The sequence below is a fragment of the Bidens hawaiensis genome, unplaced genomic scaffold (assembly GCF_021521415.1).
Source record: "Bidens hawaiensis isolate Kalapana, Puna unplaced genomic scaffold, B.hawaiensis_p1.1 tig00000820_1, whole genome shotgun sequence".
In the NCBI taxonomy this organism is placed as follows: domain Eukaryota; kingdom Viridiplantae; phylum Streptophyta; class Magnoliopsida; order Asterales; family Asteraceae; genus Bidens; species Bidens hawaiensis.
This window is the reverse complement of record NW_027491048.1, coordinates 324691-341633: the sequence shown is the minus strand read 5'-3', so window position 1 is coordinate 341633 and position 16943 is coordinate 324691. Positions and strand designations below refer to the sequence as shown.

The window sequence follows — 16943 nt, the reverse complement described above, 5'->3', positions numbered from 1 at the left end:
CAATACACCGTCAGGCGGTGGTTGCGGCAGCTTCCAACGCCGTAGAAGTCGAGAAACCGGAGGTTTCGAATTAGGGTTCAGATGACATCAGTTTGTTGATCGTCTTCTTCGAATTAGGGTTTAAAAGATACCGTTTTCAACCTCTATCCTGACCTTCACCAGCCGCTCACCTACCTCTTTCTAGTCATCTGTAAGGCCCCGTTACCGGTAGCCCTACTTTGGTGTTGGATTTACTCATAAACGCAGTTCTAAAATCAGAGTTAATAAAAACACTCGCGGAATATAAAAACTTTCATAAAACATTACGTATCAAATCATAAACATGTCTTAAAACATTCTTCTTGTCTTTCAAAATCAAATCATAACTTATAAAACATGACAGGTCTTTAGATGCCAGACTCTTATTCTTCTGCCATGCCTCCCCGCTCAAGCCAGCTGTCTCATCCTACTTACATGCGTGCATACTAAAAGTTAGCTACGCTGAGTGAGTTCTAGTTAATAACATCACATACTTTACATACATACATCCTTTCATTCATACTTTCATAACTCAAATTCTACTTTACTCTATTCTATTCTGCCTCGGATATTATTAGGGTCCGGTCCCTTTTTTTCTGCCTTGGATATTATTAGGGTCCAGTCCCTTTTCTGCCTTGGATATTATTAGGGTCCAGTCCCTTTTCTGCCTCGAGGTTATTAAAGGGCTCGGTCCCTTTTCTGCCTTGGATATTATTAGGGTCCAGTCCCTTTTCTGCCTTGGATATTATTAGGGTCCAGTCCCTTTTCTACCTTTCTATTTCTTACATTTGTTCATAACATACATACATACATATCATTCATAGTCCATACATAACATTATAACTTGACAGTGCGTGCAATATCCGAAGATCGTTCACGTACCGACAAGCAATCATTCTTACCTTTCATAACGTACATACATATCATTCATATTTCGTACATAGCATTATAACTTGACAGTACGTGCAATATCCGAAGATCGTTCACGTACCGGCAAGCAATCATTCTTACCTTTCACATAATCACATAAGACATACACTTATCACTTAGGATAAATGTATTAACAATCACGTCGAGTACGCACACAGCCCCGAAAACATAACACAAAAATGGGGCTAGAAACTCACCTGAATTCGGTTCCTTTCTCCGTTTATCGTGATTCCTCTCTTTAACTGTGCTCTGCTAACTGTATATAGGTTACACGTATCAATACTCGTCTAATCTAATCTAACAGTCTAGTATTAGTTTCCTTTTACTTGGTCGCTAAGCGAACTTAAACGGTTAAGCAAACTTATACATTTAAGCGAACTTAAACAGTTAAGCAAACTTAAGCATTTAAGCGAACTTAACTTAAGCGAACATATTAGGCGAAGTTCACAGCTTGGCGAACTTATAACTAGCGAAGTTCACAGCTGAGCGAACTTATACTAGCGAAGTTCATAGCTTCGCGAACTTACATGCGTGCGAACTTATCCTCGGGCGAACATATAGATAGGCGAAGTTATCAACAGTAGCGGAGGGTTTTGATTTTAACTTCATTAACACCCATGTTCAACCCGTAACCCTTAATGATGATGTTAATCAGTCTCGCGAACATCCCCATGGCCATTTTTAAACAAGATTCGGCCCGAAAACGCGTAAAGGTTGGACCTTTAAGTTAAAACGTTCAACACTAGTTTAAGGTTCTCTTTTAATCAAGCCGCACATGATTATGGGTTCATTAGTTTCGTTTTGGTATCAAGTTTACAGCTTTACGTTCTATTTACACCCGATCTAATCTCGTTCTAAGTTTCAAGGTTAAACGTTACTAAAAACGTAAACTTTAAGGTAAAAGACATACCTTAAATGCTCGTTTGGATCTCGTTTAACTTGGTTATGAACTCTCAATCTTGAATATAGCTCGTGTAATAACGATCTAATCCCGACTAGCGTTCGTTGGACTCAGATCTCGCTCCCTCTCTCGGCGGCCGTATGTGGTGTGGTGAATGTGTGTGTTTTTGAGTGTGTAGAGATTATGGAAGATGGAAATGAGGATTTAGGGTTTTAGGATGGTTTAGGGGGTATTTATATCCCCTAAAGCCCATGGACCTAAGGCCCATTACCTTTAAATCCATCTTAATTAATCCAAGTCCATGACACTTTCTATATTTAATATCAATTAAATATTAACACACGATAATTAAAACACGACTTTCTTTATTTAGTATTAGAATATTTTAGGATGTTACAAGTCTTCCCTCCTTAAATAGGTTTCGTCCCCGAAACCTAACTATTACTTAAACAAACTAGAGTAGAACTTGCGCATCTCATCCTCAGCTTCCCAAGTAGCATCCGATCCTTTGCGATGTTTCCATATCACTTTTACCAAAGGTATAACTTTGTGACGAAGCTGCTTCTCCTTGCGATCAACAATTTCTATTGGTTGCTCGATGTAGTTCAGCTGTTCATCAACCTCAATGTCCATCAATAGCACGTGAGACGTGTCATCAGCTAGACACTTCCTCAGATGAGAAACATGGAAGGTTGAATGAATTCCCTCTAACTCATCAGGTAAATCCAGCTTATAAGCTACTTCACCCACACGATCTAAGATTTTAAACGGTCCGATGCACCTCGGACTCAACTTTCCTCTCTTTCTAAAACGAATTATTCTCTTCCAAGGCGAGACCTTGAGCATCACGTTGTCACCAACGTTAAACTCAATCGGTCGTCGCCGCTTGTCAGCATACGACTTCTGTCTGTCTTGAGCGGCTTTCCTTCTTGCTTTGATCTGATCAAACTTTGATGAGGTTTCTTGCACAACCTCTAGGCTTCCCATCTCTTTCTGACCAATCTCACCCCAACACACCGGGGTTCTACATCGCCTACCGTAAAGCATCTCAAACAGCGGCATACCAATACTCGAATGGTAGCTGTTGTTGTAGGAGAACTCTGCCAGGTGCAGATGATCATCCCAACTTCCACCAAAATCTAAAACACAAGCACGCAGAATATCCTCAAGGGTTTGGATCGTCCTTTCAAACTGCCCATCGGTTTGAGGATGATACGCCGTACTGATGTTCAATCTTGTTCCCATAACTTCATGGAATTTCTTCCAAAACCTCGAAGTGAATCGAGTATCTCTATCGGACACGATCGATAGTGGCACTCCATGCTTAGATACAACCTCTTTGATGAACAAACTTGCTAACGGTTCTGACGAGATGGCCTCTCGTATAGGCAGAAAGTGAGCACTCATGGTCAAACGGTCCACTATCACCCAAATGGTATCATGATGCTTAGCTGTACGAGGTAGCTTAGTTATGAAATCCATGGTGATGTGTTCCCATTTCCACTCAGGTATCTCAAGCGGTTGCATTTTCCCATAAGGCTTCTGATGTTTGGCTTTGACTTGTAAACAGGTTAAGCACTTACTAACATAATCAACCACATCATTCTTCATTCCTGGCCACCAGTAGTCTCTTTTCAGGTCTTGGTACATTTTGTTGGAAGGATGAATCGAGTATCTTGACTTATGAGCTTCATCTAAGATTCGACCTCTGAGATCTCCATGGCGTGGGATCCACATGCGGTCAAATCTAGTCTTAACACCATGAGTGTTTTCCATCAACTCATCTTGCTGGCCATAAATTCTTTCCTTTTTTTACTAACCCTTCCTCAGCTAGTACTTCTGTCTGCACTTTGATGATTTATTCAAAAAGGCTTGAGTTCATAATCAGCTGGTAGGACTTCACTGTTGCAATGACTTCTTCATTCTTGCGACTTAGCGCATCAGCGACCACATTAGCTTTACCGGGGTAATAGTTAATATCACAATCGTAATCTTTTATCAGCTCTAACCACCTTCTCTGCCTCATATTCAGTTCTTCCTGCTCAAAGAAGTACTTCAAGCTCTTATGGTCGGTGTAGATAGTACACCTAGTACCATATAAGTAGTGTCTCCAAATCTTTAGAGCATGTACAACTGCCGCTAGTTCCAAATCATGCGTCGGATAAGTACTCTCATGGACTTTCAACTGTCTAAATGCATAGGCTATCACCTTTCCTCGTTGCATCAACACGCAACCTAATCCTTGATGCGAGGCATCAGCACAAACAACTAAATCCTCGTCACCATCGGGCAGAGCAAGGATTGGTGCTTGTGTGAGTCTTTTCTTTAACTCTTCAAATGCTTCTTCTTGGAACTTTCCCCAACTGAATACTACCGACTTTCGGGTCATACCGGTCAACGGTGCGGCTATCTTGGAGAAACCTTCGATGTAAGGCCCCGTTACTGGTAGCCCTACTTTCGTGTTGGATTTACTCATAAACGCAGTTCTTGATATCAGAGTTAATTAAAACATTCGCGGAATATAAAAGCTTTCATAAAACATTTCATAACAAAACACCTCTTGTCTTAAAACAACATCTTGTCTTTCAAAATAAACAAAATATTAAACTTAAACGTCTTGCGTCTTCCGATGCCAGCCCCTTATTCAGTGCCACGTGTCTCCTCACGCGAGCTGCCTCATCCTACTCACCTGCGTGCATACTAAAAGTCAGCTACGCTGAGTGAGTTCTAGTTAATCACATAATCATACAATACCTTCTTACATTTCATACTCAACCTCTTAACTTTCTTACATACACACGTAAGTGCATATACTTTCATTCTTACCTTCATACTTCCTTTACATACATAATCATACGTTTTAAAGAGCCTTTCGACCTATAACCTCACAGATATTATAAGGGTCTGGTCCCTAACATCACAGATATTATAAGGGTCTGGACCCTAACATCACAGATATTATTAGGGTCTGGTCCCTAACATCACAGATATTATAGGGGTCTGGTCCCTAACATCACAGATATTATCAGGGTCTGGTCCCTAACATCACAGATATTATTAGGGTCTGGTCCCTTTGTTTCGTGTAACTGTACCATACCTGTTCATACATACTTTCCTTGACAATACGTGCAATCTCCGAAGAGCGTCCACGTACCATCATCATAACATACATACATTATGCATACATCATATATTCATACATACATCATATCTCTCATCATACTTATCAATCATATCTTAACTACCACCTGACGGTTCATGCAATATCCGAAGATCGTTCACGCACCGTCAAGCAATCATCATACATAAATCATACAAGGCATACACTGATCACTTAAGATAAGTGTATTAACTATCACATCGAGTATGCACACAGCCCCGAAAACATAACAAGGAAGTGGGGCTAGAAACTCACCTCAAGGCGGTTGCGTTCACCGTTTACGGTTATCCCCTTCTTTAGCTGTGCGTGACTAACTGTATAATAATTATACGTATCAATAACTATCACTACACATATCGTCTTTCTAGTTTAATTATTACCCTCAACGAACGGGGGTCCGGGGGCAACGCCCCTGGTAGCGGGGTTTTAGGGGCGGCAGCCCCTAGCGGGGTCCAAGGGGCAGAGCCCCTGGCTGGGGTTAATTAAATCAAGGGCGCTGCCCCCGGACACATTTTCCATTAACATTTTGAATCGTTAATTAATCTGCTACTTAAAAGTTCAAGGGCCTGATTGTAATTAAATCATTCTTTTCTAAGTCCAGGGACTGTTATTGTCATTCAGTTAAACTTCTAATTCGTTATTGGTTCATAGCGAATTGGATTATCCTAGCGAACTGGTTCTTATAACGAATTGAACCCTTAACGAACTGGACTTCTTAACGAATCAGTCCATATAGCGAATTGGACCTTCTAATTCGTTATTTATTTTAACGAACTGATCATAACGAATCAAGGGTAATTCGTTACCCTTTTCCCTTAACGAATCGGAGACGAATCATAGACGAACTAGAGCTAGTTCGCTGTGCTCCCTTAAGCGAATCAACTAACGAATCACCTTCAATTCGTTAAGCCCCCACAGCGAACTAGGGTTAGGTCAGGGAATGTCAGAACATTCCCTGACATTCCTTATCCTCGTACCACTATTCCGGCGCCGCCTTTGCCGGAAAGCCGCCGGAAAACCGCGAACACGTCGGAAAAACGAGTTTTAACTCGTTTTTCACCGTTTTTCGTCCCGTTCGATCCAGATCTGAGCTAGGGTGACCCCTAAGCTCATCATAGGTTCGGTTTATACCCGATTCCACCCGGATCTCGCGACTTAAACGGTTTAACGGTGTCGGCTCGTCGTTTAGTGACCATAACTAACGGATTTAAGCTCATACAACAAAATATTATCATACCTTGGGTCGGGATCCGATTCTTCTTCTATATTTCGGCTAGAGAGGCTAGAGAGAGAGAGAGAGCTTAAGTGTGTGTGTTTGAGAGGTGTAAGGGATATGTGTAAATGAATTAAGTGGAGGATTAAGGGTATATATATTTTTTTTGATCATGGGCTTAAGCCCATGGTCTTTCCTTCATTCCTCCATAACCCAAGTCCATAACCCATATCCATTTACCCAACACAAGTCCATCTCGTATTCTATTCAACTAACCGATAACGACCCGCTATAAAATAAACGAACTTTATTTTATTAATATAATCGAAAGTAGGATGTTACATTCGATGAATCTCCTATAGTAGCCAGCTAACCCTAAGAAGCTTCGTATTTCAGTCGGATTCTGCGGAGTCTTCCAATTTGTTATCGCTTCAATCTTTACGGGGTCTATCATAATCCCTTCCGGATTAATCACGTGTCCTAGGAATTGCACTTCTCGCAACCAGAACGCGCACTTCGAAAATTTAGCATATAACTTCTCCTTCTTCAGAGTCTCCAATACCTCTCTCAGATGCTCAGCATGGTTAGACTCGCTCTTTGAATAAATCAATATATCATCAATGAAGACGATAACCGACTTATCCAACATCGGCCGACACACCCTATTCATCATGTCCATAAATGCTGCAGGAGCATTTGTTAGACCGAATGACATCACGAGGAACTCGTAGTGTCCATACCGCGTCCGAAACGCTGTCTTAGGGATGTCTGCCTCTTTCACCTTGAGCTGATGATAGCCTGATCTGAGATCTATCCGTGAGAACCAACTTGAACCTTGCAGTTGGTCAAACAGATCAACGATCCTTGGCAAGGGATATCTATTCTTTACCGTAAGCTTGTTCAACTCGCGATAGTCTATGCACATTCTCATATTCCCATCCTTTTTCTTTACGAATAACACTGGCGCGCCCCACGGGGAAACACTTGGTCTAATGAAACCTTTGTCGAGGAGTTCTTGCAGTTGGGACATCAGTTCTTTCATCTCGGACGACGCTAAACGGTAAGGTGCTTTCGCGACGGGCTGGGCTCCTGGTACTAAATCTATCTGGAATTCTATCTCTCGCTCCGGTGGCAACCCCTGAATATCCTCAGGGAATACTCTAGGTAATCGCGCACTATAGGAACATCTTTCATTTCTTTTGTCTCGGTCGTAGCGTTGACAACATACGCCAGGTAAGCACCGCACCCTCCCCTTAACAATCTCTCGGCTTTTATCATCGAAATGACGTTAAGCCCAGAACTTTCCTTATCACCATAAACCGTCACCGCACTACCATCCAAGGACTTTAACCTTATTATCCTACTCTTACACACTATCTGAGCTTCATACTCAGACAGCCAATTCATTCCCAAAACCACATCGAACCCTCCTAAGGTCATAACATACAAGGTAACAGGAAACTCATGTCCCTCTAACTCTATCTTACAGTCCTTAACCATTCTCATTATTTTCACCGAAGTCTCGCTACCGGTTTCTACTATCAAGGTTTCAGACACTCGCCAACATTTCATTTTAGCTAGTTTACTAAATGTCGTAGCTACAAAAGTTCTATTCGCACCTGAATCAAATAATATTGAAGCGGAAATACCATTTACTAAGAACGTACCAGTCACAACATCAGGAATCTGCTTGGCTTGCTCTTGGGTCAACATGTAAGCTCTGGTCCTTGGTCTTGTCAGTTCAGCATCCTTCTTCCCACTTCCTCCCGCTTCATTCTCAGTACATTCCCTTGCAAAGTGACCCGGATTACCGCACTTGTAACATGCGGACCTTGCAGTACAATCTGGAGCGTAATTCCCCACCTTTCCGCACTTGTAGCAAGAATTCGTACCGAACTTGAACTCACCAGTATGACTCTTCCCACACTTGTAACAAACATCTGAACCCTTACTCCATTTACACTCACCAGCATGTGCCTTACCACAAGTTTTGCACGACCTTTTCTCCCATACTTTCTGCTTCTTGTCTTTAGGGTTCCATAACTGAGTACCGGGCCGTTTAACAGGAGCAACCCACTTCCTATCCTTCTTCTCTTCTTCCACCACAATATCATCCGCAGCCAGATCTGCATAAACCATCTCTGCAAGCTCGACAACAGAGTCAAAGGTAGCAGGTTTACTTGTCCTGACTAACATGCAGACTTTTTTGTGGCAATCCTCTCATATAACACTTGATCCTTTTTGCCTCAGTGTTGACCATATCGGGTACCAACTTAGACATTCGGTTGAACTCGGTGGTATACTCACGATGTGTCATCGTCCCAGCTTTCAAGTTCAGGAATTTCATCTCCGCCCTCTCAACCTCGTCGTCAGCACATAATTTCTTCATAACCAGTTCTTTCAGATCTTCCCACTTCATGGCCTTGATTTCCTTTCGACTCCTCCTTTGCTCAATCGATTCCCACCAATACATCGCCTCATCTTCAAACGATTGGGTGGCATAACCGACAGCTTGGTCAGGACGACACTCGCTGATTCGGATAATTTTATCCATGGCGGTTATCCACCGAAGAGTGGCGATGGCATCACCCAAACCAGTCAGTTTCGGCGGGTCACATCCCTTGAAGGACTTATAGTTGCACTCGCCTCGGCCTCTCTTCCTGTCACCGGCTTTCACAGACCTAACTCCACTCGAGGCCTCCCTCTCTTCTTCTTCATTTCTCACACCATCACCCCTTGCCCCTCCAGCAGTCCTTTCCCGACTTCCAGCAGACCCTCCCAGAGTAATATTCTTCACAGCAGTGGCTAGCTGCTTGAATTGCGGGATCCAGTTGAACCCCTTCGTTGTTGACAGGACCTCCTCCAGCTGAACTCCCCTAATCTCCGGTGTTGGAAGCTGTCTCAACCGAAGGTTGCTGGACACGACGAGGCCTGCCGCGTCGTCCAGTGCGACCTCCAGCTCTAGCAATGTCTCCAGCTCCAGCCATCGTATTCTAAAAGGGAAAACACAAACATCATCACTTAAGGAACTATTTAGTACAAGGATAGTAAGGCTAACAGGTAATAACAGTGGCCAGCTGTGATTAGCTGATCACGTTACTTTCCGTGTCCTATACACTTCCCCTTATGAGTCTATTTGTGCTGGTTCTACTTAAACAGTTAGTCAATCAAAACAATCAATTAATCCTATTCCTAACATTCACATATCCTTTCTTTATCATTTAACATACATCATTTAATCATACATCTTACCTTTGATGAGCTTTCTTGAGCGACACATGGCATTCTTGGACTGGCAACTTCTTTCTTTTCTTATTTAAATCCCATTCTCTGTTCGAATCTAAGCATGTAGGATGCTTAAATCTCTCGAACTTTGCTTTGATACCAACTTGTAAGGCCCCATTACCGGTAGCCCTACTTTGGTGTTGGATTTACTCATAAACGCAGTTCTAAAATCAGAGTTAATAAAAACATTCGCGGAATATAAAAACTTTCATAAAACATTACGTATCAAATCATAAACATGTCTTAAAACATTCTTCTTGTCTTTCAAAATCAAATCATAACTTATAAAACATGACAGGTCTTCAGATGCCAGACTCTTAGGCCCTGTTTGTTTTTGCCTCTTTTCTCTGAATAGAGGAAAACGTCTGATTCGGTCAGACGTAATCAGACGTGGGGCTGTTTGTTTTTTTCTGGCATTAAGAGGTCCAGCGTCTTAATAGCATCTGAACCAGTAAGAGCTTTTAGTGGGTCTGAAAACCTCTTAACCCAAAAAAAAACATACGTTTGTCTCCGGCCTCCATTAACTTCTAACCCGGAGACTAGGCTCCATCTCCGACGACTAGAGGTCGTCTCTAGCCTCCACCTCTTAATGATTCAGATTTCAGACATTTGAACCACCTCTTAACATTCAGATGTGGTATTCAGATTCAGACTTAAATCTCTAAAAAAAACAAACGGGGCCTTATTCTTCTGCCATGCCTCCCCGCTCAAGCCAGCTGTCTCATCCTACTTACCTGCGTGCATACTAAAAGTCAGCTACGCTGAGTGAGTTCTAGTTAATAACGTCACATACTTTACATAAATACATCCTTTCATTCATACTTTTATAACTCAAATTCTACTTTACTCTATTCTATTCTGCCTCGGATATTATTAGGGTCTGGTCCCTTTTTTTCTGCCTTGGATATTATTAGGGTCCAGTCCCTTTTCTGCCTCGAGGTTATTAAAGAGCTCGGTCCCTTTTCTGCCTTGGATATTATTAGGGTCCAGTCCCTTTTCTGCCTTGGATATTATTAGGGTCCAGTCCCTTTTCTACCTTTCTATTTCTTACATTTGTTCATAACATACATACATACATATCATTCATAGTCCATACATAACATTATAACTTGACAGTGCGTGCAATATCCGAAGATTGTTCACGTACCGACAAGCAATCATTCTTACCTTTCATAACGTACATACATATCATTCATATTTCGTACATAGCATTATAACTTGACAGTACGTGCAATATATCCGAAGATCGTTCACGTACCGGCAAGCAATCATTCTTACCTTTCACATAATCACATAAGACATACACTTATCACTTAGGATAAATGTATTAACAATCATGTCGAGTATGCACACAGCCCCGAAAACATAACACAAAAATGGGGCTAGAAACTCACCTGAATTCGGTTCCTTTCTCCGTTTATCGTGATTCCTCTCTTTAACTGTGCTCTGCTAACTGTATATAGGTTACACGTATCAATACTCGTCTAATCTAATCTAACAGTCTAGTATTAGTTTCCTTTTACTTGGTCGCTAAGCGAACTTAAACGGTTAAGCAAACTTATACATTTAAGCGAACTTAAACGGTTAAGCAAACTTAAGCATTTAAGCGAACTTAACTTAAGCGAACATATTAGGCGAAGTTCACAGCTTGGCGAACTTATAACTAGCGAAGTTCACAGCTGGGCGAACTTATACTAGCGAAGTTCATAGCTTCGCGAACTTACATGCGTGCGAACTTATCCTCGGGCGAACATATAGATAGGCGAAGTTATCAACAGTAGCGGAGGGTTTTGATTTTAACTTCATTAACACCCATGTTCAACCCGTAACCCTTAATGATGATGTTAATCAGTCTCGCGAACATCCCCATGGCCATTTTTAAACAAGATTCGGCCCGAAAACGCGTAAAGGTTGGACCTTTAAGTTAAAACGTTCAATACTAGTTTAAGGTTCTCTTTTAATCGAGCCGCACATGATTATGGGTTCATTAGTTTCGTTTTGGTATCAAGTTTACAGCTTTACGTTCTATTTACACCCGATCTAATCTCGTTCTAAGTTTCAAGGTTAAATGTTACTAAAAACGTAAACTTTAAGGTAAAAGACATACCTTAAATGCTCGTTTGGATCTCATTTAACTGGTTATGAACTCTCTATCTTGTATATAGCTCGTGTAATAACGATCTAATCCCGACTAGCGTTCGTTGGACTCGGATCTTGCCACTTTTATTTAGCAATTCATTAGCAAGTTCCCTCAATCATTGCTAAACACATAAACATAATATTTAATATTAGCAAGTTCCCTCAATCATTAACTTGTAAGGCCCCGAACCCGGTAACCCTACTTTAGCGTCAGATTTACTCATAAACACAGTTCTTACAAATCAGAGTTAATTAAAACTTTTGCGGAATATAAAAACTTTCATAAAACATTACAGCAATCCAAAACTTGCCTTAATTAAACATTCTTGTCTTTCAAAATAAACGTCAATTAACATTAAAACACCTTGAGTCTTCATATGCCAGTCTCCTATTCGCCCACCATGTGCCCGCTCAATCTAGCTGTCTCATTCTACCACCTGCGTGCATACTAAAAGTCAGCTACGCTGAGTGAGTTCTAGTTAATCGGACGCCATACAATACATACACATACATACATATCCGAAGATACATATCCATACTTAATCTGTTACCCTACTACCATACATACATGCATATCTACAATCACTAACCTCAGTCTACCGAGAGTACGTTCATAGTCCGCCGTCTATACCTGTACTCAAGATCGTGAACACGTAAAAGGTCTGTAGTCCTTACCTATGTTCACCAGTTATGGTACGTGCAAGGTCCGCAGTCCTTCCCTGTACCATCCTATATTGACAACACGTACAAGGTCCTCAGTCCTTCCCTATGTTGCAACCTAACCCATAGCACGTGCGAAGTCCGCAGTCTTCCCCTATGCTACCAGAACACAAGTATAGCACGTATAAGGTCCACAATCCTTTCCTATGCTGACGCCTATCTATAATACGTATAAGGTCCGCAGTCCTTATCTACGTTGGCGTCTATCACCTATAACCATAGCACGTACGAAGTTCGCAGTCTTCCCCTATGCTACCACAACACAAATATAGCACGTATAAGGTCCACAGTCCTTTCCTGTGCTGACGCCTATCTACATTACGTATAAGGTCCGCAGTCCTTATCTACGTTGGCATCTATCTCCTATAACACGTATAAGGCCCACCGTCCCTATCTACGTTTACATTTATTATCTACATCACGTATAAGGCCCGCAGTCCTTAACTACGCCATCCCCTGCCAAGTCTAGGTCAAACAGAAGTTAGAGGGATTCGCCATCCTAATTTAATACGTCAGACATAGAACTCAAATACCATTTTTGTACCTGTACACACATACTTCACATATACTATAATTACATTGTAGCATAAGAACACTCTAGGCGTTCTTCACATAATTTTCACTTAACAGTCATACCCCTTGTCGAATACGTGCAATATCCGGAGATCGTTCACGCCCCGACAAGTGTTCATTTGTAATGTTCATACATCTTCCATATATAATATTCATACATTTATTTATAACCTGACAGTACGCGCAATATCCGAAGATCGTTCGCGTACCGAAAAGCAATCATTCATATCTATAACATATATCACATATGGTATACACTTATCACTTAGGATGAGTGTATTAACAACACATAGAGTATGCACACAGCCCCGAAAACATAACAAGGAATGGGGCTAGAAACTCACCTGAATGCAGTTCCTTTCTCCGTTTACCGTGGTTCCTCTCTTTAACTGTGCTCTGCTAACTGTATATAGGTTACACGTATCAATACTCGTCCTATCGTATCAGATTATTTCAACTTAGTGCTAAGTTAAACTCAGGTGAAGTTAACCTCAGGTGAAGTTAAGCTTAGGTGAAGTTAACCTCAGGTGAAGTTAACCTCAGGCGAAGTTAACCTTAGGTGAAGTTATCAACAGGTGAAGTTAACCTTAGCGAAGTTAACCTTAGGCGAAGTTAACCTCAGGCGAAGTTAACCTTAGGTGAAGTTATCAACAGGTGAAGTTAACCGTAGCGAAGTTAACCTTAGGCGAAGTTAACCTCAGGCGAATTTAACCTTAGGTGAAGTTATCAACATGTGAAGTTAACCTTAGCGAAGTTAACCTTAGGCGAAGTTAACCTCAGGCGAAGTTAACCTTAGGTGAAGTTATCAATAGGTGAAGTTAACCTTAGCGAAGTTAACCTTAGGCGAAGTTAACCTCGGGCGAAGTTAACCTTAGGTGAAGTTATCAACAGGTGGCGGCGGTTTTGATTTTAACTTCATTAACACCCATGTTCAACCCGTAACCCTTAATGATGATGTTAATCAGTCTCGCGAACATCCCCATGGCCGTTTTTAAATAAGGTTCGGCCCGAAAACGCGTAAAGGTTTGACCTTTAAGTTAAAACGTTCAATACTAGTTTAAGGTCCTCTTTTAATCGAGTCGTACATGATTATGGTTTCATTAGTTTCGTTTTGGTATCAAGTTTACAGCTTTTCGTTCTATTTACACCCGATCTAATCTTGTTCTAAGTTTCACGATTAAACGTTATTAAAAACATAAACTTTAAAGGCGAACGGCTTACCTCGATGCGTTCTTCGGTCTCGGTTAGCTTGCTTAAGGGCTCTAGATCTTGTGTCTATCTTGAATCGCGTGTGCTTGCTCGGATCTCACCTCTTTCTCTCGGCCGAAGGTTTATGGTGTAGGTGTGTGTGTTTTTTAAGTGTGTAGAGATTTGGGTGAAAACAAATGAGGATTTAGGGTTTTAGGGTGGGTATTTATACTACTAAGGCCCATGGACTCTAAGCCCATCCCACTATCTTGATCCATTTTAATTACCCAAGTCCATAATTCTTTTCTTTATTTAGTATTATTATTATTCCACTAACTCATTTAATTCACCTAACGAAAATATTATATTAAATATTAATCTAAAAATTTCGGGATGTTACAAAGTTCCCTCAATCATTGCTTTCTCGGTGTGAAACCTTCTTACGGTGCACGAGTCTAGCAATCTTGGACATCGGAAGAAAAAGACATTTCACAGAATTATCCTCAGAATCATCCTCACAACTTGTTCGTATATTTGGAAATTAAAATATAAAGTCATCTTTGAAAACAAAACGGCGAACTTAAGCAAAACTTTGATCAACATTAAGTCTTTGTATTGACTTTTTATTAGCATTTCATATATGGCATGACCGGTGTCCGTTTTTTCTAACTCTCGGGTTTTCTTCACTGTTTGCGTTTTTTTAACATCTCGCTAGCTGTTTAAAGAAAGTTGTCTTTATTAAAAAAAAAATTTATCTGGCATATACAACTCTTAATTCACAAGGGACAACCTTCCTTTTTTTTTTCTTTTTTCCTATTTTTTACTCTATTTTCTCTTTCATCCTAAAAAAAAGAAAAAACAAAAACAAACACTATCAAAAGTCAGCAACATGTGACGCACACCATCCATCATGCTTACGTCATATAAAAAAGTCAACTTCCTCCGGCCACCGGTAAAACACCTCCGGTCACCGGACTTGCAAGTTCATCCAACCCTTCAAAAAAGTCATCATCAATTTTCGAATCAAAGGTGTCGTCTTCGGTGTCGTTGTTATCTTCGGTCATTTCGGTAGCTAGAGACGGGTGGCTGGACGCAGGAGATGAAGTGTGCTTGGTTCGGGTACTTCCGGCTGAAGAGTTCCGGTAAGATGGAGCCTGGTGGTTGTGTTCGCCGGTGTAGGTGACGATAAACATATTCGGGTCGGATTTGTTTCGCTCCACTTGTTTTCGAGCCATACACTCTTTTAATGTGCTACATTTGTAGTATCCTCTGTTCATCAACATTAAAAAAAATAATGTTATTAACTAAAGCATAAAAAAATTCAAAATATTCTTAACAATCATTAATTTTTTTATTTACTAGACCAATAAATAAAAATAACTGATGACACGTGTTATAATGTTAGCATTTTATGCCAACTAATATTGGTTTCACCAACCTCTCTCCCTATTAAATATTATATACCATGTATCGAATTCTGTTGAAGTATAGATATTGATTAATTTATCGTCTCTATATTATTAAATAATAATGATTTATAACATAGTGTGATAAATGAAAAAATATGATACATTTTGACCTTTTATCAAAACAACATATATAATCTTTATATCATAAACTTTCAATCAAAATTAAAAAATAAATAAAATGTATGAAATTACAAACCTTGGGTATGGAGATCCTTTAATGGGTTTTTGGCCATATTTTCTCCAAGACCATACATCAGATGATAATTTATCAGCAGGCACTTGACAAACCTTTTTCTTTTTCATTTGATTCTTTCTGTAAAATAATAAATCAAATTAATTAATTAAAAACTACTTTAATCAATTAATTAACTAATTAATTATAAAACATTTATAATAAATAAATTAAATGTTTTATAAAAAACCCATAAAGAAAAAAAATGAGAAAATTATATTTTTTACTACTTATTAATTTATTATACCTTTTTTTGGACTTTGTACTTTGTGGATTAGAAGTTGTACATCTAGACACACCAAAAGCTTGTTGTTTTCCATGAAATTGTTTTGGCTGATAATGGTTCATGAGAGGTGGATCTTGTAATCCTCCAATAACAGAAAGGGGTGAGAATGGCAAACTTAGTGAATTTTGAGGTGGTTTTTGTAACTTTGGAAACTCTAGGGGGGTGTTTAGAGCATTCAAACATTGTTGAATAGAATCAATACTATTATAATTTCTTGTTGGAAATGGATTTGGAAAAAAGTCAACCCCTTTAATATTTTCAGTTTTTGACCATGGAAAAGATGCTCCGGCGGCGGCGGTGACGGTGGTGGTGGTGGTGGCGGTGGAGGAAGAGGATAAAGAAGTGGTGGGACAAAAGGTTCTGACCACTGCATGTAAATCCCAGTCAACCTCCATGGGCTGACTTTTGTTGGTTGGTCTTAGAGAGAGAAACCAAGGCGTTGACTTTTTTTTAGAGAGAGAGTGAGAATGCTGGCGAAGAGATTTTGGGGTTGAAATGAAAAAAAGAATGGTTTTATAAATATTTTTTAGAGAGAGAAAGTACGGGCAGGAGAGAGAAAAGGGCAGCTGGCAACATATGACATATCCAAAGGCTTTTTATCTTTTTTGCTTTCAATATTTTATGCTAAAGTCAGCCCAATGTTTTTTTATATACTTTTTCAAGATTGTTACAAGTTTCAAACATTACATTTAATATTTGCTATAATATAATCATATTAGAATCGTATGTAAGTTTAATGTATCATTTGATGTTTGAGAGAAAACCGTCTAGGTTAAGGAGTGTGATCACTAAGGTAAAGACTTTAAGCTATTTGTGGGTAAAAAATCGG

The 16943-nt window shown here is 40.1% G+C and overlaps 1 protein-coding gene across 1 annotated transcript; it reads right to left on the bottom strand.

Moving 5' to 3' along the window:
* Positions 1–15036: 15036 nt before the first annotated feature.
* Positions 15037–16521, bottom strand: LOC143539423 (WRKY transcription factor 22-like). The gene is made up of 3 exons (XM_077032748.1): positions 16076–16521; positions 15793–15909; positions 15037–15396 (listed from the first exon to the last, which is right to left on the bottom strand). Exons 1-3 carry the CDS (start codon positions 16507–16509, stop codon positions 15060–15062), a joined length of 888 nt encoding a protein of 295 aa, XP_076888863.1. The 5' UTR covers positions 16510–16521; the 3' UTR covers positions 15037–15059.
* Positions 16522–16943: the final 422 nt, after the last annotated feature.